At 40.2% G+C, this 21,911-nt stretch overlaps 1 protein-coding gene and 1 long non-coding RNA gene across 5 annotated transcripts in view; one reads left to right on the forward strand and one right to left on the reverse strand.

Moving 5' to 3' along the window:
- The window catches only part of LOC103364042 (uncharacterized), a 33,467-nt gene that overhangs the window by 6,346 nt on the left and 5,210 nt on the right, over positions 1-21,911 (forward strand). The gene's annotated exons all lie outside the window — the stretch shown is intronic.
- The window catches only part of il21 (interleukin 21), a 13,513-nt gene continuing 5,834 nt past the window's right edge, over positions 14,233-21,911 (reverse strand). The window contains exons 1-7 of one of the 4 annotated variants that reach the window (XM_008291008.1): positions 17,886-19,477; positions 17,674-17,774; positions 17,538-17,579; positions 15,395-15,511; positions 15,239-15,277; positions 15,030-15,110; positions 14,233-14,840 (exon numbers count right to left, since the gene is read on the reverse strand). In XM_008291008.1, the coding sequence (XP_008289230.1) occupies positions 14,814-14,840; positions 15,030-15,110; positions 15,239-15,277; positions 15,395-15,511; positions 17,538-17,579; positions 17,674-17,736 (369 nt within the window). In that variant the 5' untranslated portion in view covers positions 17,737-17,774; positions 17,886-19,477 and the 3' untranslated portion in view covers positions 14,233-14,813. The other 3 variants (XM_008290999.1, XM_008291015.1, XM_008290992.1) reach the window with 3 other exon arrangements.

Here is a 21,911-nt window from a genome sequence, read left to right on the forward strand (position 1 = left end):
GTTGTCTGTGAATGAGGAGAGAAGGCTGGTTTAGTATCGGATCGTACATCTTTAAGGTGCTAATAGGTAAATTATTTACAAGGCAGTACATCACTGTGAATACTCACCGGTAGTTGAATTCCGTCCAAAACCTCCAGTGTCTGGTTAATGTAAAATTCACCACTACATTGTTTTTTGGCATTGTCCAGCTGGTTCCGGATGATCTTCAGAGCTTCAGGCAGGCAGTCATCCTGTCAAAGATACAACAATTTTTATGGTCACACATAGTTGAGTACAATTCAAATGATGTCCCCACTTACACAAGCAGCTTTTTTTGTTATTTATTCCTTCTCTTTAATGCGATTTTTCCAAGCAGATTTGAGAGAAAGCATCTAGCCCCTACTGGTTTGCACAAAGATTGCTATCCAAAGCTAACATAAGAGGATACTCTGAGGCAAACACAGTTGTAGATATATTCTAAAGACCTGTTGCAAATCTGTCTGCAATCCATAAAAGCTTCAGCGACATCATGAGTGTAAATTTATGATGAATTTAAGCCTGATTTGCCACGTACCTTCACATTGGTTGGAGACATTAAAGTCACATTTGGTCCCTACAACAAAAGGAGAAAAGGACAATTTTAACATCAACTTCATTTAAAATGTTTTCTATTCTGGTTGCCAACAGCAAATAATTAGCTACTTACACATGAGACAGAATCGTTTAGTAGTTCGAAGCCCAGGTCGTTCATGACAGAACTGTTGATCGGCTTTCCTTGAAGATACCCGATGAAAAGAAACATGCAAAGAGCGATGCTGAAATACTGCTTCATGGTGAAGTTCTGAGAAGTTTGGCTGCAGTCTCCTGTCAAGATGTGCAGTAGTTCTGAGTATCAGTGGCTTGTGATGTCCTCTGATGAAGTTACAGTCGATTATATACTACAGCAGACCAAGGATGAGTGGGCAGGTGAAGGTATGCTCTCGTAGGGATTTCTGATTTCTTTCCTATTAATCATGCTGCTTTTTTCCCTCACCAACTGCCTGGTAAAAACCCGAGGTGAAGGGCAGGTGGGCACAGGGAGGGTTTCACACAGTGTTAAGTGAAAAATTGACAGTTTGTCCACACCTGAATGACTAGTTTTTAACAACTTATTCCATGTCCGTTATCTACACTTACATCCCAGTTATCTGCAGTCATATCAGTATTTGTATTTTCCGGATGCTGATTATACTTTACTCGAGCAGATCTGTTGTTTCATTGAGGTTTTATCTTATCGCTATGCTTCTCACAATCATTGACAATTTGAGCACAATGGAGAATGTCAGAGTCGGGTTTCCTCTCTTCAGAGAAAGTTGCCGGTATTTCTTTTTGTTCAATATGAAAAGCAACAGTTTTCGACCACAAACCCCTCTCTGCCACATGCGTGTCTGGTGGCTTTCTTTTTCTTTCTTCAGCTGGAAAAGTCAGTTGATTTTTAGAGTGCGTGACATTGTTTCACAAATCAGTAAACGCACACATGCAGTACAAAGTGTTTGCGGGACATAGAAATATATGAACGATACTCCTAATGAAACAGCTACACAGTTTGAAGAAAAAGGCCAAAAAATAATCTAAAAATGCCTGCCAGGTACATGTCAGAAATGCACGTTTCAGAAATTAGGAGGGAAGATTTATTTTTAACAACCAATTGATTGTCATTGGATAAAAATAGACATGACTGGCTGCAAGTAGAAACACATCATGACTGTGTTGGTATGACACAATGAGCAGAAATGAATGAAGGGCTTCTCTTGACACCCACACTGTGTCGGGGATTCCCCAAAAGAATCCCAACAACACAGGTAAGTGATAGCGACAGCCTTTGCTCATCTCAACTTGTCACGCTGCTCATTTCACTGGACACTAGTCAGTTTTTCTCTTTTGCTCTTTAGGTTTCAGTTTTGAGGTTTCTTCAGGACTTCAGTCAAGAATGAAGAGGAGTGGGGAAATTTCTATCCATGGAATTAGTTGCTTTGCGGGGGCATCCCTGCAGTTTCCATGTCTTACGATGAGCTCCTTGCCCACAGTGAAGATTCACTTTTCATATTAAGATACAAAGTGTCTTACTTTTTCATTTGACCAGGCAAGAGAAGAAAAAAAAAAGAAAAGTCTCCTTTACCATGCCCTGGCATAATTTTAAACCGAACCCAAATTCATGTTTAACACTGCTGTGGAATCAAAATGCAAAATGCAACTCAAGTGGGACCTGTTGCCAATTTCCTGTTTTTGTGTTTAATGCGATTCTGTGTTGCAGGTTTGTTTGATGTTTAGAACCACAACCAAACCTAAGATGGAGCGTTTTTTGCTCCGACCCTGTCAAATACGATTTGTTGTGATATTTGTGGTTCACGTGTCTGTTGAGTATTTCAATGTTATTGCCATTGCAGATTTTTCTCTGAGCTCCTGTTCCTGTTTTACATATCGGACTGATATTATCGGAATAAGTACTGGTTTCTGTTTTATCGTTTTAGATTTCTTAGAAGGTATAATTAAATACCCCCCCATCTACTTTATTTGCATCAATTCTTATTGACGCAATATTTGCAGAAAGGCTGTACGGCATGATTATTAGGAGATATCACCCACATGAGTGGAGTGCTTCCGTGATAATAGATAAAGCCTCAAGTAGACATAAATCACTTGTAGGCTTTTGTGACAGGCATCGTGTGTGTTTGTTCCTTTGTTCATACGCAAGGGCTCTTTAAGAAAAAAAGAAGTACTGAGTTGTCTATGCCGTGGGGACACCTACAGGGCCCGCACATCAAGCTGTCCATATTTGGGAACTTCCTTCTGCACTTTTCCAATAGTTATTGTGCTTCTGTATCGAAGTGAAAGACACAGACTCAGAGAAGTAGCAGTCTTTTGTTGCATATATTTGCATAGGTAAAGGGCACAGACTCAATGGTGGCAAGGAGTCATAGGTGAAATGTCTTGTATTTTCTGAGAAAGAGAAGATGACAAAAAAAAAAACTCCTGGAACTGGAACAAGTGAAAGTTTTGGGGCACTTTTGTTAAAAAAAAAACACACACAAAAAAAATCTGTTTATTAGTAAAAAAAATTTCTCAATTGAATAAGTCAAATTCCTATCAAATATAAAAATAAACAGATGAACTTATGTGAACTTTTGCACTAAGGAGCAATAAAAAGTTTCAAATAATGTCTGTATTGTCTCCAGCATGGAGCGGACACTACATCACACTTTGTATGAAAAATAAACACAAAGATGGCTTTTCATGGCAATAATTCAAAAGTTGTCTTTAACGCGACTGTGGGTCACATGTAGACATAAAGGCAGGGGCGAGCCTCGATGTGAGGGGGCCAAGGTACAGTGGCCACCAGGGGCCCCTTGTTGGGGTGTTAGGGTAGGGGGTCTACCAGGATGGCCCCTTTCAGACATGCAGTCCTTTCTGTTAATCTGACGGCAACTCAAGCTGTTGGTCCTTGCGTCTGAATAGTCCTCTAAGTTGGCTCTAGCAACATTTACGTCTTACTTTCCACACGGCTGACATGCATTCGGTCAGGTTAAGGGACAGGCATGCACAAGGGCGTCCTTTGAGTTGTGTGAAGCAAATTGGAAAAGGCCAGTTTTGGTACAAAATCATCGTCTCTCTGCAGTGTCATGTCTACTACAAACAAATGTTCGTAAAAATAACTGAGATGAAGACGGAGACTACCAGCTCAGATTGATAACACTCACCATTGGTTAATATATTTAACACTTTTTTTAGTTGTTTGTCTGACTAAACATTACAAGGAGATGAAGCTCAGTCAGTTTGTTGGAGCCTTTTCTCTGAAACCAGCAGCAGGATTCATTACAACCAAAACAAGTTGCACACATTCATGCATGTGAACTGTGGAACAACAGCACCGGTAACTTCATTCATGACTTAAAATTGTAAAATATCCCCCAGGATTGTTCACGATATAACAGCATGTGAGCTTTTCTATGACCAGTATCTCACACAGAATACGTTTATAAGCTACAGTTAAATGGTTGGTTAAACAGCAGCCATCTTCAGCATGGCTCTTGGTATATTTTTATTGTATTGTTCATCAAATAGTAGTTATCATAGCACATGGACAGAAAAAACTGGCTGTTTGTTATTTGAACAATTTGTGTAGCTTGCTCTCAAATGAAATGTAGCGTGATTGTGTGTTATACGTCACTCGGTGTACTGTCCACTCTCATGATTGTCAAACATCTCCATCGCTGTATGTCGGAGCCACGAGGAACATGACCGGGACAGCGACCTAGCTTTGAATCACAGAATGCCATCACTTTACTAGATTGATGATGTTACGTATGTCACGTCTGAAATTATGTCAACCTTTCAGCGAACAAAATCATGGTAGTGATTTCCGACAACATGTATTTTCCAATTTCTATTTCCGCTGTAGTGGTTCCAATAACCAAGATTCCAGAAAATCGTCCTTACCCAGCCGTGGAACGATATCTATTTCTAGATTTTTATGGTGAGATACATTTAGAAAAATCATTTAATTATCTGAAGTATATATCTTCCTTGATATAGTGGCTAGGATAAAAAAAAAAAAATCTACATGTAGTGTCATATCAAGTGATGGAGGATCCAGATAGCCTCGAGTGGTTTGAACACAGTGAAATACAGAATGTGTGGCTCGACCAAGATAACAGCTTAGAAGTTAAGGTAATGAAATTAGTCCAGGCCACATAGCGTCAATGTGGTGTGTGATATTTGATGATCATCTTTGGTGGTTGAAGGACAGCAAATAATCTGAAGGCATTTTAGTGTGTTATTCATTGTTGAGTCAGGAATTATTCGTTATTCAGGTGATTATAGAACACTTGCACAGTGTATTCGAAAGATTTATTTTGGTTAAATGTCCCAAGTGCAGTAGTTGTGGTGAATGTTTAAGATTTTGTTCCTTTTTTTTTTATATATATATTGTTTTTTTCTGTCTGTCTAGCTGCACGAGGATCAAATATTATGACTCATAAAAGCGATTTGTGGCCTTTGCGTACCTGCTGTGACGTGTTTTTGTGGGAAGAAGTCGTTGAACTGACCAGAAAATGCACCTCATGTCCTAAAAACTAAATGTCACCTTATTTCACTACTCTTATTTCACACCGAATGAAAAGGAAATAAAAGCTCTGGTTTCCGTGATAGTAGTGATGTCAGTGGAGACAGTGGAAGTTTGGTTACCACAGGCCACCACAGCGTAGTATCACGCTCAGGTAGCGGCTTTCCTGAGTGATCAGGCTGCGTTTGAATCATGTGTACCTTCATCGGGACTATCAAAACTTTTAATCTGCTTTTTTTTTATTATAAGTGTACTTTATGGTGCCCACACGTGTGCGTCAGTAAAGAAGAGGATGCATTTTTCTCTCTCTCTTTTTTTTTTTCCAAGTCAAGGGGATTTTTTTCTTTTCTTTTCTTTTCCCCTGTTATCTGCAGTTTCAGTGAACAAATAAACAATTCATCTTTCTGTAAAAAAAAAAAAGGGGAAAAAAAGTTGCACAATTTGGCAAAACAAACTTATGTGTTATCATCAGATTTCAGTTGAATTAAATGAAATCAAAAAGAACCAGAGTTGACCAAAGTGCTGTCATGCAGCAGCAACAGCAAAATGCAAAAAGCGCTGATTTTGCAAACTGCTCATAATCAGTCATTCGGTATCTGATCTGGATAATTAGGTGAAAGACACCAGAGTTGTGATTTTTGCATCGATGGAAATTGTCGTTATGTTTGGGGTATTTTCTTCAGATTGGTAAATGTCACTAACCAGCCTGAGTGAATGGAAACCTGAAAAGAATAATGTTTGGTGCACGGAACATATTCTGGCCATGACTGAAGTGACTTTCTAAGAATGTCGCTTTGTAATGCACGTTGCACTCAACAAATAATCAGTCAGTGGAATATTACTATTAATCATGTATACAAGGAGGTGAATTACATATTTCTTTGTGCTCCATGCAAAGGCCACATTCAAGATGTTATCCAAACCTTAACAAACCTCCTAAGCAGGATACTGGTGTGTGTGTGAATGCAATCACTGATACCCAAGGTAGCGATTCAATTTGTCACTCAGAAAATCACAGGATCACACGACACGATTACGTACGTGTATGTATTCAAGTGAGCAGGATATTGGATGCCAAAGATTCCAATTTAACCAAAAATTGCTTTTTGGTGAATGGGCCACATCAAGTTCTAGCTTCTGGGTTTATGTCCACAATGTGCGGCCCACCTTCCTGCCTCCTGGCCCGTAGTCTTTACATAATAATGCATCATAATGCTGTGAAGTTGTACGAATACGGAACAAGATTCATAATAGAATCAATCAAGCTCGACAGTGGTGAAGGCCGGTGCTGTATTCAGCTTTTAATATTTATCCGTTGTTACTTCTCTGACGTGTGTAGGCCCAAAACATGGAAGTCAAACAAATCCTTTTGAAAAATGAAAAAAAAACGAGCCAGAGAGACTGACATTGGCACAAAGCGAGGAAATTGCGGTGACAAAGTCATCCATAAATGGGTCAGATTTCTAAAATTGAAGCAGAGCAGTATCTATTATAATGCCCAAGTGAGCAAGGAGCAAAGTTCTGCTTTTATCTGTTTTCCTTACAAAAGTAAATCCATCTGCCAGTATTGTTGTATGGCAGCCCGTATGCACCACATAAGATGTTGATCTTCTGTGGTATTTTTTTATTTTTATTTTTTTTAATGTTGCCATTTTCTTGTTGAAGTGTAAATGTTGTGGAGTTTTCCTAAGAAATTCTATTTATATTTGGTGTTTCTCACTAAATCACAACCTGTTGGGGTCGTGGAAATCTTACAAACATGTTAGATTCTATGAAGTCATAACAGTTTACCAGTTGATATTAGCTTAAATAAACAGAAAGTGGTTACAATACCTTTGGCTGTATGTCTCTGTGTAGAACTATGCACAACGTGTAGCCACTTTACATGTTTAAGTTCTGTCACACGATACCATCACAGAGGCATCTGTTCTGCCTCAAAATCATTTCGGCAGCACGACAACAATCCCAAACGTAGAGCTGGAATCAGAAGAGCAGGGAGTTCTACAACAGATGGTACTGCCCAGAGAACTTTGATCTTAGCTTAACCCTTTCAACACTGTAGCCCGCTATACCGGTCTGCTGCTTTCATCCCGTTCAACCCTGCAGACCGCTCCCCACTCCGGGGACTGGCTCCCCCCCCAGTAGCATTTTCCGCGAGCCTCAGTGCCATGCCATGTCTCCCTACAGTCAGTGTGTGTGTGTGTGTGTGCGTTTGTATGCAGAGTGGTATGTGTATGCATATACATGGAGGGTGGGAAGGCGACGGGATTTCTTGTCTTTTTTTATTTTCTTTTTTTGACAATGTTTTCAATACTGTAAAGCACTTTGCATTGCTCCATGTATGAAAAGTGCTATAAATGAAATTTGATTTGATATTCCTAGTAATTAAAGCCAAAGTTACTTAGTGTTGGAAAGGTGAACATAGTCAGTCTGGATTTACATAAAGAGACAGAAGTACTGAGAGAAACTAGATCCCCAGGAGGACTGTGACAAGTTCTCCAGGATGCTTGGAAGAAACCTACATGCCAAGTAAATTGGAGAAAACTGCAGATGTACTGAGGAAAGCTGGTGCTGTGTTAAAGGTCCTATTCTGTGCCTCTTTTTTTTTTTTTTTTTGCAAATTAATGCAAGTCTAACATGTTCTTACATTGTGTCTTTCAATTTTTCAGCTCAACCATGGTTATTTTCACCATAACTGTACGCCCTCGATTTAGGGCTGGTTTAAACCGGTTCTAAATGAGCTGCTGCTGCAACAACAAAACACAATAACACACTATGTGTTTACTGGTTTCAGATCTGTCTTCCAGTTTCTACCATCTCTAAGGGTCCCTCAGCCTTACAGTTTCCACACAGCTCTCACCTGTGGCCATACGATAGCCTGAAAACGAGTTTCTGTGGTTTGAAAGTTGCTTTCTCTGAAGCTTAGACTGCTCTGTGCCACTTAGTGACAAGTGATCATGTTGGAGTACTTTCACCATATATGTTTGAAGGTGGAGCAGTGGTTAGCACTGGTGCCTCGCAGCAAGAAGGTCGCCGGTTCGCGTCCCGGTGAGGACACCCGGGATCTTTCTGCGTGGAGTCTCCATGTTCTCCCCGTGCAGCGTGGGTTCTCTCCGGGTTCTCCGGCTTCCTCCCACACAGTCCAAAAACATGTTGAGGTTAATTGGTGATTCTAAATTGTCCGTAGGTGTGAATGTGAGTGTGCTTGGTTGTCTGTCTCTAAGTGTAGCCCTGTGATAGACTGGTGACCTGTCCAGGGTGTCCCCTGCCTGCACCCTAAGTCAGCTGGGATAGACTCCAGCCCCCCATGACCCTAGTGAGGATTAAGCGGTGTACAGATAGTGGATGGATGTTTGAATGGGAAATTGATTCCTAAGAAGAATGAGGATGCAGGAGGCCGCAGCCTACAAGTTGATAGAATTAGTTCTTTAGGTTTGAAACCCTGGAAATCTGAATCAATGTTTTTGCCAATGGTTCACTGTAGCTACAAGATGTGAAGGTGTTCACTGATTATTTCGCTCACAATTTGTCCGTCTACCACATGAACACACCATATGGACATATTACCGAGGGGAGAACAAAGATTTCACTGGAGGCGATCTAGAATTGATAACTAACAACCATTCATGGCTGTGTTTTTGAATGCATCTTCACTGTACTTTTACCACTTTATGCACTTTTAACAAACATTGTCCCCTTGTGTCTATAACTAGTGATCAGCTGTGTATTTCTCAAACAGAAAAGGCCACAAATTACATTTAATATTAGTGGAAGGAATATCACCTTAAACAAGGAAGTATCACCATGGTTTCTGTGATCCTATCAGTTATGGAAGCCAAAGGTCCACGTTTGGACAACAGAGTGAAGCAGGGATGAGTCCAACATCTGTCAATCTTGCTGAGCAAACCTTTGGTAATTTTTGAGTTCAGTTCAAACATTTTGCACATTTTGTTGTAGCCACTGTGGGAAACCCCAGAACCTGACTCTGCCACACATCAAGAGATTCACAAAGACGAGATGGTCTCCCCATAGCCGTTTGCACAGCTGTTTGGTGGTGTTCTCATACTACTGTGTACAACCCAACTGCTTGGTTTTCTTGCATTCTGCACAGTGTGGTTTCAGCTGTAGCAGGCAATTCCACGCTGCAGTGCAAACATTTTGCGAGAGCTTTGTACCTTTTGTTTTTATGAAAAAGATCAAAGCACAAGTTTCCGAGTTAATGTGCTTCAGACTTGCTGGCTGCTTTTGCTTGATCTTTCCCAACACCACACTCTATGTTGGTAACGTTTTTGATTTGTACATTCACAGATAGTTTTATAAACCGTGTGTTTGTGGTGGTACAGTTTATGGCAAATCATAGCAGCTTTGTTAGTCACAATAAGTCAACAACCTGATGGAAATATCACAGATGCCATTACAGCCTTGAACATATTGGAAAAATGTGCCTCTTAAAACAGTGCAACTAATTTTATAGTTACAATTAATGTTTATGCAACTTCAGTGGAGGAACAAGTCACTTGATGTGAATTTCACATCACACTTTTTCGGCAAACCCAGCACTCCTTGTAGTAATGGAAAGGGCAATAACAATGGACCATTTAGTGTGGTATTGGGTGACATGCTTGATGATTTGTATCAGCGAAAAGCCTCGACTAGAGCACATGTCACATCAGCAAGATGTGTACATCATAAAATCACATAGAGAGCAATTATGTGAGTGAGTATATTATACAGAGTATATGACTGTGATCACATCTATTCACTGAAGTTAATATTCATACATCTGAACAGAAACATCCAGGAGTTCAGGGACCTCCTTTGTAAGTGCATAACCTGAGCCTGAGCTGAGGAAAACAAAGGTTTTTTGAGTACACATTAGCGTTTCTCTGTGATGACAGTCACCGATTTTTATTTTATTTTTTTTACAGTTTTCTATCACTTAATCAGTGATTGCATTTAAACATACATTTGGCAAATCCTATGAAAGTGCAGATTCAGAGTAAGCATCAGGTTTCAGTGTAGGCTGAAACAGGGATCTTTTTGATTGCTTTGCATTGCTGTCCAATTTATGCTTTAAAAGAAAAACCCTTAGTTACTTTATTATATGCTGAGAACAAGTTATTGGTGGCTTGGTGACATAAGTATGCAACCACCTGTAACCACAGAGTCCCTCTGCCTAAGTCCCTAAGCTGACTTCTCTATAACGCTCTGATTTATTAGTGCTGACTGCGATAATTAACATTGGATACTTTGAAAGGTTGCCATACATGTCAAGGCAATGTTGGCAAGTGGTCTTTTAACATTACACCAGACAACTGACCACTTTCCTGATCCATGTAGGGCGCCCCCGTAGCTCACCCAGGTGAGCAGGCGACCCAGGAACAGGGGCTATAGTTTCTTGACGCAGCAGTCGTGGGTTCGACTCCCGCTCACGACCGTTTGCTCTCTCCCCATTCTTCCCCCACCTTCCTGTTTCCTGGGGGGGGGCTGGAACTGGAGTCTATCCCAGCTGACTTAGGGTGAAGGCAGGGGACACCCTGGACAGGTCACCAGTCTATCACAGGGCTACACTTAGAGACAGACAACCAAGCACACTCGCATTCACACCTACGGACAATTTAGAATCACCAATTAACCTCAACATGTTTTTGCACCTTGTGGGAGGAAGCCGGAGAACCCGGAGAGAACCCACAGAGAAAGATCCCAGGCGTCCTAACCGGGACGCGAACCATGGATCTTCTAGCTGTGAGGCAACGGTGCTAACCACCGAACCACCATGCTCCCAGGTGTAAACAGTTATTAGACAAATTATGTCATATGCGTATTGAGTAATAAATGTTATTAAGACCTGTAGAGAATGTACACTTGAACTTCAGGATGAACTGAGAGAATTTTAGTGATTATAGGACACTGTGACCTTGTCGAACATTTTTTCTTGTAACTCAAGAATACAATTCATTCAATTTCACACTGATGTCTAAGTGGGTAAAATGATGACATTTGGTATCCAAAAGGTCAAAGGCCAAGTCCAGACAGCGATAGATATAAACTGCAAAATGACTGGTTGGCAGAGGCGCACAACTGCTAAATGTTTATTCCAGTTTCCTTAAATTTGTCACCTATCATAATATCTAGAGTATCACCATGGGTTTTCTACCCAAAAGGGAAAATTTGCCATCTTTAAGGTGTAAAATTGATTCCACATGTGGGAGTTAACTAATGGGAGCTTACGCATGATGTTTTTGTCTTTGGAAAGGACAACACTTTAAGAGGCCTGGTGTTAACCTCAACTCCGAGGTGAGAAAATCCTGCTTCAGGTATCTTTTCTAAAGCATTGTCATTATACGTCAGCCCATTGTCAATGTCTTTACAGAGACAGAGGTAAGGCCACATTCAGACAGAGCCATAAGTTGTAGTGCTGTGCATTGCACATTTATTTGATGAAGAGCAGTGGTGCTCAAAACGTCCCTTTTTTAGTGTCCTATCAATAAGTGAAATTGGTTCCCTGCAGTGTATGAGCCGCTTGTTTCCTCTTATTGAAGAGTTGACTGACGAACTTGAAGCGTTTGGCTTCCGTACAATTAGATTTTGTAGATTCTTTCACACTCATTCTTTATTTGTTGTGATTCGATGTGTGTGTTTTCTTCAGCAGTTTTATTCTCACAAGCAAATAGACAGACTAATGCAAAGGTTTAGTGGAGCAGTGCGTAGCTGTAAAACAAAAGCATGACACAAAGAAAGCTGTTGGTCCTTCATGATCTGCGTGTTCTACTTTTGCAGTGGGTCAACTGTGATTTTTTTTCTGCTGTTTTGGTTTTTTTTGGAGGGGGATTCAAACAAAACATACACCAATGTGTCTGTCGTGGGTTAGATGAGCACATTCTGCAGTATTGCAGTATTTTTTTATTTCACAGGTGTCAAATACAACATGTTAAAACCTGTGAGTTTGCTCATCTTGCTGAAATCCCCTTTGTTATCTGGGAAGTCCGCCGTAGTGGCGTTCATAGTGACACCTGCCATGTTGCTGTGTGTTTGCTTGTGTGGTTTTCTCACCACAGAAGTAAATATGGCTACGCCCATTGTAAAGCCACCTGTTTGTAATGAGTACAAACACACGGTGAAGCAAACATGGAGAGAGCAAGGTTATAAGAATACTTTACTCTGACTTCTTTACTTCAACTTCTAAAGTGACACAAGCTGGATTTAATATATTTTGTGTCCATTAAACAAGCAGTAAGACACTATATCAGTTCAATAAGAGATGTAAATATGGCACATGCTTTAAAAAAAATCCACATTATTTCTGAACAACTAAAACATTATTTTCATTACTACTTCTCCTAATTGAGCACCTTTAACACTTGCTTCCAACATGCTGCCCTCTTGTGGTGGGTAAGGAAAATGCAGCATTTGGAACAAAACGTGGACTCGGGTGTCTCAACTTGTTTAGGACTTTTAGAAAACAGAATGTTCTTTTCTGGTATGTCGCCTGAAACTTCTTCAATTCAGTCCTTCTCATAATTGTAGGTACCATTTGTATTTATCTTACATTTGAGTATATCTTTTAGGAGGCAAATGTTGAAAAAGACATTACATATTTAACAGCAGTAAAAGTCAGCGGTGGTCAGAATGGCTGCGACAAACGCTGATTTATTTCATTATTGAATCTCAGCATTTTGTTAGTGGATGACTTTACGAGTCATAAGCAGCTTAACAAAGTAGATGCTCATTTAGATGGGAACTAATATCACATGCCATAAACAAAATATGCTCAGTTATGAACAGTAACACCGGTTTTGAATGAGATATATTTCATATTAAGAGCATGATCATTTATTTTAACCTGGTGCCATGAGATGTGAAGTTTCACTTATGAAATACTTGTAAATATTTCACTTTGGAGCTGCTGTGATTCTTCAATCTGGGATCACAGTACTTTCACTCCTGTTTCATCCCTCCTGACAACCAGAGAACAAATCTGATTTATTTATTTTTTGGTCTAAACCAATGTTCAAACAGATTATTTGGCAATGTCAGGAGTTTACAGCTCCAATCTTAAACCAAACTGCTTTCAGAAGGATCAGATCCAATGTTGGACATTTATGTGTTAAAATCTGATGGTCTGTGACCCAGAACAATCCTATACATTGTGGTCATTGAGGCTGAAATACGTTTTTTTTTTGTTGTTGTTTTTTGTTTTTGAATCAGTGCAAAGTATCAGTGTCATAGTAAGTTGTCTCCATCTGGTTTCCATGTGCTTCCCTTTGAGATCACCTCAGGTAGTGGACTGCTCCCTCCACAACGATAATCTGAATAATATCTGGAAGTGTGTGTGTGTCTGACGTTAGAGAGAAGAATATTTGTCAAGTTTCTACTTATGCGTGCGATGCGACCCGACTCCAAAATCTCTTAGGGTTTTAAAACTCTTGCTGTGTGAGCCCACCTTTAGTCAACACCGTTTATCAAAGATGTCAATAAAAACAATCAAATAAACATGTTGTGATCTAAAAAAACAAGAAACAAAGCAAATTGTAAAGAGAAGATGAAACACAAATCCATCTGGTGACAACTTGCCCATTTGTAACAATTCTTTATAATAGGGCTGCAAGGTGAAGAAGTGGTTAGCACTGTTGCCTCACAGCTAGAAGGTTGCTAGTTCGCGTCCTGGTGAGGACACCCGGGATCTTTCTGCGTGGAGTTTGCATGTTCTCCCCGTGCAGCGTGGGTTCTCTCCGGGTTCTCCGGCTTCCTCCCACAAAGTCCAAAAACATGCTGAGGTTAATTGGTGATTCTAAATTGTCCGTAGGTGTGAATGTGAGTGTGCTTGGTTGTCTGTCTCTAAGTGTAGCCCTGTGATAGACTGGTGACCTGTCCAGGGTGTCCCCTGCCTTCACCCTGAGTCAGCTGGGATAGACTCCAGCCCCCCATGACCCTAGTGAGGATTAAGCGGTGTATAGATGATGGATGGATGGATTCTTCCACGTGACAGTCTTTGAATCAGGAAAGTGGTCAGCTGTCTGGTGTCATGTTAAAACACAACCATGACATGTATGGCAACCTTTCAAAGTATTCAATGTCAATTAACACAGCGACCCTAGTGTATAGGTAATAGATGGATGGGTCATTGCAGAATATGCACAAGGGAGACACAGTTTCTCTTTACAATGTCAGTTTATTCTCAGGGAGAAAAAGTCGAAGAAATGGTTCAGGAGGTAGAATACAATCTGCAGATTACAAATTGGGGTTTTTGAGCATAAACATGAGAAGTTGATAAGAACTCTAAATGCTCATGTGTCTGCTTCTGATTGAAGCTTTTTAGCAAACGTCCTACAGATAAATCAATCAGACCAAAACCTCTCTGTGGTAATGATGTCATACTTTGAAATGGTACAGTTGGTTTAATAAAATAAGTCCTACGCTAAGGTACATCATACATAGTATAAATGCCATTATATACTTGATATTCTTTGAGAACTACAACATATAGTTTAACTTTCTCTTTCTGTGAAGGAGAAAAACAAATCGTAAACTGCCAAGTCCACTGGGTGGCAGCAAAGCAGCTTTACTGACGATACATTCTTCATAGCTTGAGTGAGTTTATCACTACTACCTAAATAAATATTAAATAAGTTAAATATCGTTAAGGCTATAACATACAGACATGTTTAGCATTTTTCATCGTAGTGTCTTCTCTACATTAAGCCCCCGGTCACTACTGGATCTTCACCGCTTCTCAGTTCATGCTCAGCTTGATGATGGCCTAAAGAGGGAGGAAAATGTAGATTTAGTTTTTGACATCAGTCACATGGATTTACACCATCACATGACTCAGGCTGGATTACAGAGCGTCAGACACTTTTCCTTTAAAAATGTGCCACGCTACAATCAACCTGGTCTGGTATTTTATCCATATTGTAGGGAAACATGTCAAATAAATCAGAGGCTTTACCCGTTGAATAAGAGATTCCAGTCTGCTGAAGAACTCCTGGGCTTTTTCCTTAGGATGGGAGTCGCAGGTTTGGCAAGTGGACTGAAGGGAAACAGGAGAAAATATCTTACTAATTGCCATCTGCTACAACACACGTCACACATTATTTCATGACTGAAATCAGCAGAATATATATATATATATATCAAAACCAGTTATATCTCTCTTACCGTAGCATTTCCTGCATTACAGAAGTCCAGTCCTCTCACCTGCAATGACATGAAAACATGTTTCATTTTAGTAAAAGTGTCTGCTGCAGTCCTGACTTTGTGCATAGGATAAGCTTTAGTGTAGTGCATGATTGCGACCCCGTCCCATTCACTTACAGTGAGCTGGTTCATGAGGCTGAGGAAAAGTTTGCGCTGCTTGCGTTGCGCCGTCATGTTGAACGGAGACTTCAGATTATCCCGAAAGCACTCCAAGGCCGACAGACAGCAGCAGTCCTGTTATGAAAGGAGAGAAAACAGTGTTCGTGAATACAAAGCAGCATGTATCTGTGTTACCTTCCTCTTCCAATCAGGCCTCTTTTCCCTGAACACATTTGCCGCTATACAGAGTGAAAAGAGCTGAATGTGTGGCTCATCCCCCTAAAACTTTACCAACGTGTTCCAAACAGAACACAAACTTTTTCATTCATTCACTTCAAGTTATTTATAGAAAACAGATGAAAGATTAAAAGAGAGGGGGAATGCTGTATTTTGTGAAACTCACACCTCTAATCCACTCACAATCTGTTAAAACACATCTGTAATATATATATATATATATATATATGTATATCTCATCCCATCACTGCCATCAAAACATTTCCAAGAAAGCTGCTTTTTGTAGGTTTCACGTCATGACTTATCACTACAGTTAACTTTCCAAATGAATGCAACTGACACTTTTACCTAAACTGAAACTTGAACAAATCAAGTTTCCACTATTTTAAAGATAACTTTCTGTTTGCCAAACGGGCTCTGGATGGGATTTTTTTTTTTGTTTTTGGTCTGAATTGTTTCCCTTCACACACCTGAATGAAAATGTTGATCACAGATTTTCCAAATGAAACAGTTTTGGGTTTTTCTTCTGTTTAGATACTCAAACTGCACTGTGCCACACATGAATCCAGCTGGCCTGGGTCAAATTACTTTTCGAGAGCAAAGCATGTCAGCGATGAGAACGAGTCGGTTACAGGGTTTATTTCAGCGTGAAGCAGTGAGAACAGCTGATCGAACACTTGCTATCTTGTGTAGCCACCTGCTACAACACACAGCTTTTTATGGTTGAAATATTAATAGTCACAGTTACGGATAGAACTAAAATTACTTCTCTTACCGTAGAACTGGTAAGATTTTACTTTTTAGGGCTATTAAAGTTTTTCAAGGCAGCAGCTTCACACCCACTCGGGAATCCTCATCATTTCTGGTTTAACATTCATTTGTCCCTTTTTTTTTTCTCTTTTCATTTTTTTTTTTTCTTTCTTTGAACAGAAGCTTGAGTCAGAGGTTTTCTGGCATGCTAGTTCTGACTTGGTGAGGTGGTGTGAGGAAAGTGTCATGGTTTTGTCTGCTCTCTGCTTGATTACTCATCACATTTCACTCAACGGAAGCTGTGAGAAAATGAAAAAAATGCACTGAGCAAGCTCTTGAGTTGACTCACACAAGAGCCATAAGCCTGACAAGAAAGAAGGGCGATTTGAATTTACAAGTAATGCCGTCGATCTGAATAGGCATTGAAGTGACGGCCAAGTAGCGTGATTGCATGGGATTATCGCCTGGTACATGATTTGCTTTCTACAAGGTGTGATTATATTAAAACACATGTCCTGTAATGCATTTAAGCTCTAAATTATGGTTGCCATTAAAATGACAGTTTTGGTAATTAGGTTGTTTTAATTTAATGTAATGAACTGCAGGTTTTTTATTTTATTTTATTTTTTTTTGCAGGAAATTCTAACAACACTGACTTATTTTTAAAAATTCAATTCAAATTCATGGTGGATAATTTGTGCAAAACTTATCTGAGAAATCTGTCTAACACTGTTAATGTTTTGCCCCATTGAAATAAAAAAATTAATAAAAATCTGTTGATATTAATGACATTAATTATTTCCAGTACATTTAAATAGTTAGGTGCTTTTAAAAATTTATCTTGATAGATTTGGGACTTTAGGCTACTGTCTCTACTGTGTGCAGAAAATCTAGACTTTGTTAATCTTAACTCGTATTATTCTTGTTATTAACTAGAAGAAGATGACCCTGTTTCAAAGTTAACCTTTTCGTTTCCGATTATTACCGCTGCGTGTTATCAGCACATTGTACGACTTCACACATCATTTGATGTCCTCCTACAGTACCCGGCACATGACAATTAGTAACTGCAGCAAGTGGGTGAATAACAACAATGACTAAGCAACCACAAACATTTAATATCACCCTGACCAAGCTGTCAACATTAACTTGGATACAAAGTAGTTCTGCTCACCTCAATGTTCTTGGGTGGAGTGTTGAGCTCCTTATCACTGTCCTGTGAGAGAGAACAAAGAGCAGCATATTTAGAGATGAAAGCTGCGGCAGCACGTCGTCAAAGCCGTGAAAATGTAGACAGAGATAAAACTGACCTGCAGGCTTTTTTTCACGTCGTTCAGCTGCAGCAGCACTTCTTGTAATTTTCTCCTCTGCATGTCCCGTACGTTTGTGTCAGCCAAAGAGCAACAGCAGACTGCTAGAAGGCAAACAACGATCAGCTTCATTTTGTCAGCGGCAGGTAGCGGATCACCGAGAGATGCTTTACCAAAGTTTTACTGGAAATGCAGACAGTTGTGTCGCTTACCTTTTTATACTTATCCCTGAGGACACAGGAAAAAACCATTTGTATTGAGCTGGAAAGCTGCAGAAACTGGTGTGTGAGTAATGAAAGTTTCTTTTCCACTGGCAGTCACCACTACGTGATTCGAGAGTGGCGTCAAGACGCGCGTGCGTGGGGCCTATAGATGCAAGTGTGTGAATGTAAAGTTGCTTGAGTGCACCCGACAGGAAGACGGCACTTCCCATTTTCAGTTTGAATCAGTGGAGCCGCAGATATACCGTGTCATAGGTAGTCTTCGTAGGTGTGGTATTGACAACCTGAATGCATTCACTGCATTATGGCCACCTACACAAACACACAAGAGCCAGTCGCAACAACAGGAAACCCTTTTAAAGCATTAATGTGTAAACCAAAGGGAGAAGTGAGGATGCAGTAGGTTTTCTCAGTGCAGGAGGAAGTCCACTGTTCTGGAGAAATTCCGGCCATTTTTTAGGAACATTGTCTAATATTTTCTACCTGGGTGTTTTTGCGGCCGCTTCCCTCAATCTCACTTTTACACATCAGCCAGACGAGGTTTCTGTCCATGTCAAAGAAGAGAACGGGTCCGGTTTCATCCAGTGACAGCGTTATAACCGGATTTCAATCGATTCCTGTGCAGCAAAAGTTGTTGAACCTTATGTCGTATTATTTTTTTTAACACTTTGCTACACTAACTGGGTAGCAGTTAGTATTAGAACTGATTTTAAGCCTTCCGAGGCCCAACTTCCACGTTTGAGCCGTATGAGGCTGATCGCTGCTTCAGATCTTCTAGCAGGGACCTTAGCTCTCATGCCACTGGAAACTTTCTTTTGCCATTAGGTGTTTTGTTAGATGCTTTTATTGTAGCTGTGCATCCTTTGCATCGGCGTGCTGCACCTCGAAGCTGTTAGCCACATGAATCAATGCAGTGATATCACAGAGGCCGACAAACGATGCATGCGGTGATAAACTCTTGTTAAATCACTTAAATGTTGGGTGCAGCAGAAAGATATGCACTTTCTAAAGGTTTACAAATAGTATTGTTGGTAAATACATTTCACATGATGCGTTCAAGCTGAAGTGGTTCTGGGCTTCTGATCATGTCTGTTGGGCTCCTTCCTTTAGAGAGTTCCTCAGAATGTGTCATAAGGAGGCGATCATACATGTTTTATGTCTTTCTTGGCTTCAGAGTCCACACAGTATTACTTGTGTGAGGGATGTGAATTACTGCAGATTGGCCCTTGATAACTGGCAGAAGATGGATGGATTGATTCTTCAGTCGTGTTCAAGACGTTGCAACAACTATGAGTCAAAAGAGCTCAAGAGTTTATTTATTAAGTGGTTATCATGATTATCTAATCTGATATTAAGCATTTTTCAGATAATTGGTATAGTTTTTTTTAACCCATACCTGATAAAGTAAATCAGTTTCTACATGGCTCTCACTATCATTTCACATCACAACTAATAGGCTTTCAATGCTCAAGAATACATTTTGGAAAGTTCTGCTTTAAGTAAACATATGGAGATATAAATAAACAAATGGATTTCAGTGAAATTTATGTCAGAGTAAAGTTTGGCACATTTTTTATTTTTTTATTTTTATTTTTTTTCATGAGGACACCCGGGATCTTTCTGTGTGGAGTTTACATGTTCTCTGGGTTCTCTCCGGGTTCTCCAGCTTCCTCTCACACAGTCCAAAAACATGTTGAGGTTAATTGGTGATTCTAAATTGTGTGAATGTGAGTGTGCTTGGTTGTCTGTCTCTAAGTGTAGCCCTGTGATAGACTGGTGACCTGTCCAGGGTGTCCCCTGCCTTCACCCTGAGTCAGCTGGGATAGACTCCAGCCCCCCACGACCCTAATGAGGATTAAGCGGTGTATAGATAATGGATGGATGGATAGTTGGTTGATCTCTATCTTCTTTACTGTTCATATTTCAACAATGAAGTCACAGCCATTAACCCGCATTTATCAGCTCAGTGGATAAAAAAAATCCCACATTTTGCAGACTCAGTTTGTTACTGCCATATGTTTGAAAAGAAAACTCCAGAAATGATGCACAACTACTTGATTAATGGTGAAATACTCAGATCAAGTCAAGTCCTACTGCTGAATAATCAGTTGTTGTCCTCCAGTGTTTTGTGTTGTCGTCGCTGTGCCTCCAAACACAGTTGGTTTATTTACATGCAAGTGTAACTGTATTCACTTGTCTCAAAATCACTACTGTACCGTGACTAATTCCTCCGTGTACTTGGCGTATGATGGGCGGCAGTAAACTTCATAAATGACGCATTGGTCCACCACAGTGAGACAGAACAGCAGTCATATTTGTCATTTATTTCGTAATGGCTTTTTATATGCACATCCGTCGTGCCAATTTTATCCTTTGTGTCCACTACTTGACTGTAAATACACACTTCACACACACTTTACTGGACTCAGACATCACTGCAGAACCATTCTAATTCTGCGTGCTCTCACCAGTGCGATGCAAGTTTGTTTACTATTTCTTTACTGCATTGTAAATTGTGCACAATTGAAAATGTCAATCGTTCCTCCCATTTAGAAAATACTCATCACATTTCAATACAATACAATACAAATACAAATACACGCTTGGTTTACAGCTCGGCCCGTGACACTCAGAAGTCTCGAGCAGGTGAGAATCAAAATCACACCTTTTCTCTTTTTGGTGCTTTATTGCAGGAATGAAACCAAACAGTCATAGCTCACCTTTAAGGTAGCTGCTGTCGAAGACGTTTTGCAGTGTATTCCACCCGTACAGTTGTGTGTGTTGCAGAGTAAATGACAGTTTTAAACTGGGAAAAGCAGAGGAAATGTAATTAAATCAGCTTGTGTTTTAGTCCAGGGCTCATGACGTGTCTGTAGTATGTATACAGTTCAGACCAAATTTTCATTTATAGTGATTTTTTTTATTTGATCAATAGGTTTCTTCTGGCTAAAAATTAAATATGTGACAGAAGACAGTCAGGCATTAAGCTACAGATGCTAATAATACATTTTATATGTTTTTTTATTATTTGTTTTTTTTTTTTTTTTATTTACATTTTTACTAAAAATGCCATGTCCAACATTATTAATTCCCTTTGAAACGTGTTGGTAAATTATGGTGGCTCCTACCATGTTCCAGAGCATTCCTACGCACCGTAAACTGAGAACAGCTGATGCAGCAGTTCTCTGGTCAATTACAAGTGCCTGCTGAAGACCTTTTTGTGAGCGTGCTGTTTGTAATTCACTACGATAGAGCTGCTCACAAGGGGGCCGATGGTCAGAGCACAAGGAGTCGGTGCGTCGCAACCTGACGACCAGAGAGAGGATGAGGATGCCTTAAACCTCAAAGACTTGGAGATCAGCACAAAGAGGACTGGAGCAGAGTCCCAGTGGAGACAGACAGACTGTTGGCAGTTCTGTTCTTTACAATTCTTCTTACTGTTTGATTGAGTCATCAGAATAATTTTGGGTTTTAGCCAAAGTAGTAAATAAAAATAAATAAACAATGAAGTGAAGTTTAATCACTTCTGTGTCTTCAGGTCACAGAATGACAGCAGGGAAGTTCGTATGGAAATTTGGCTGAATTTTTCTTTACTGATGGTCATCCACTCCAACATGCAGAAGTATTACACATGTTGGAAATTCAGGAGGCATCACGCGTTAGTCAGCGCGTCCATGTGCATGCCCCGTCAGTGTTCTCTCCACACAGCTATCTGCTGCAACCAGCGGAGAGGAAATGAGACTGAGAATGAAAGAGAAAACCCCTCTCGCCTGTTCTCTCTCTCTCTGACGGCGTAAGGGAACAGGTGGGTGGGGGCTCCGACTGGTCTGAGAGGTGCATCACCTCAGACTCCCGTCTAATCAGGAGTCCCTTCTGTGATGCACGTACAGAAGGAAAATGTGTCCTCAGGTAGATTTCAAATTCAGAAGAATTTCCTCCTCTGGCTGCCATCAAGGAACTCCTCCTAAACCACCTGTGGTCTGTGTGTGTGTGTGTGTGTGTGTGTGTGTGTGTGTG

Source organism: Stegastes partitus, unplaced genomic scaffold, assembly GCF_000690725.1.
Source record: "Stegastes partitus isolate 25-593 unplaced genomic scaffold, Stegastes_partitus-1.0.2 Scaffold16, whole genome shotgun sequence".
Taxonomy (NCBI): Eukaryota; Metazoa; Chordata; class Actinopteri; family Pomacentridae; genus Stegastes; species Stegastes partitus.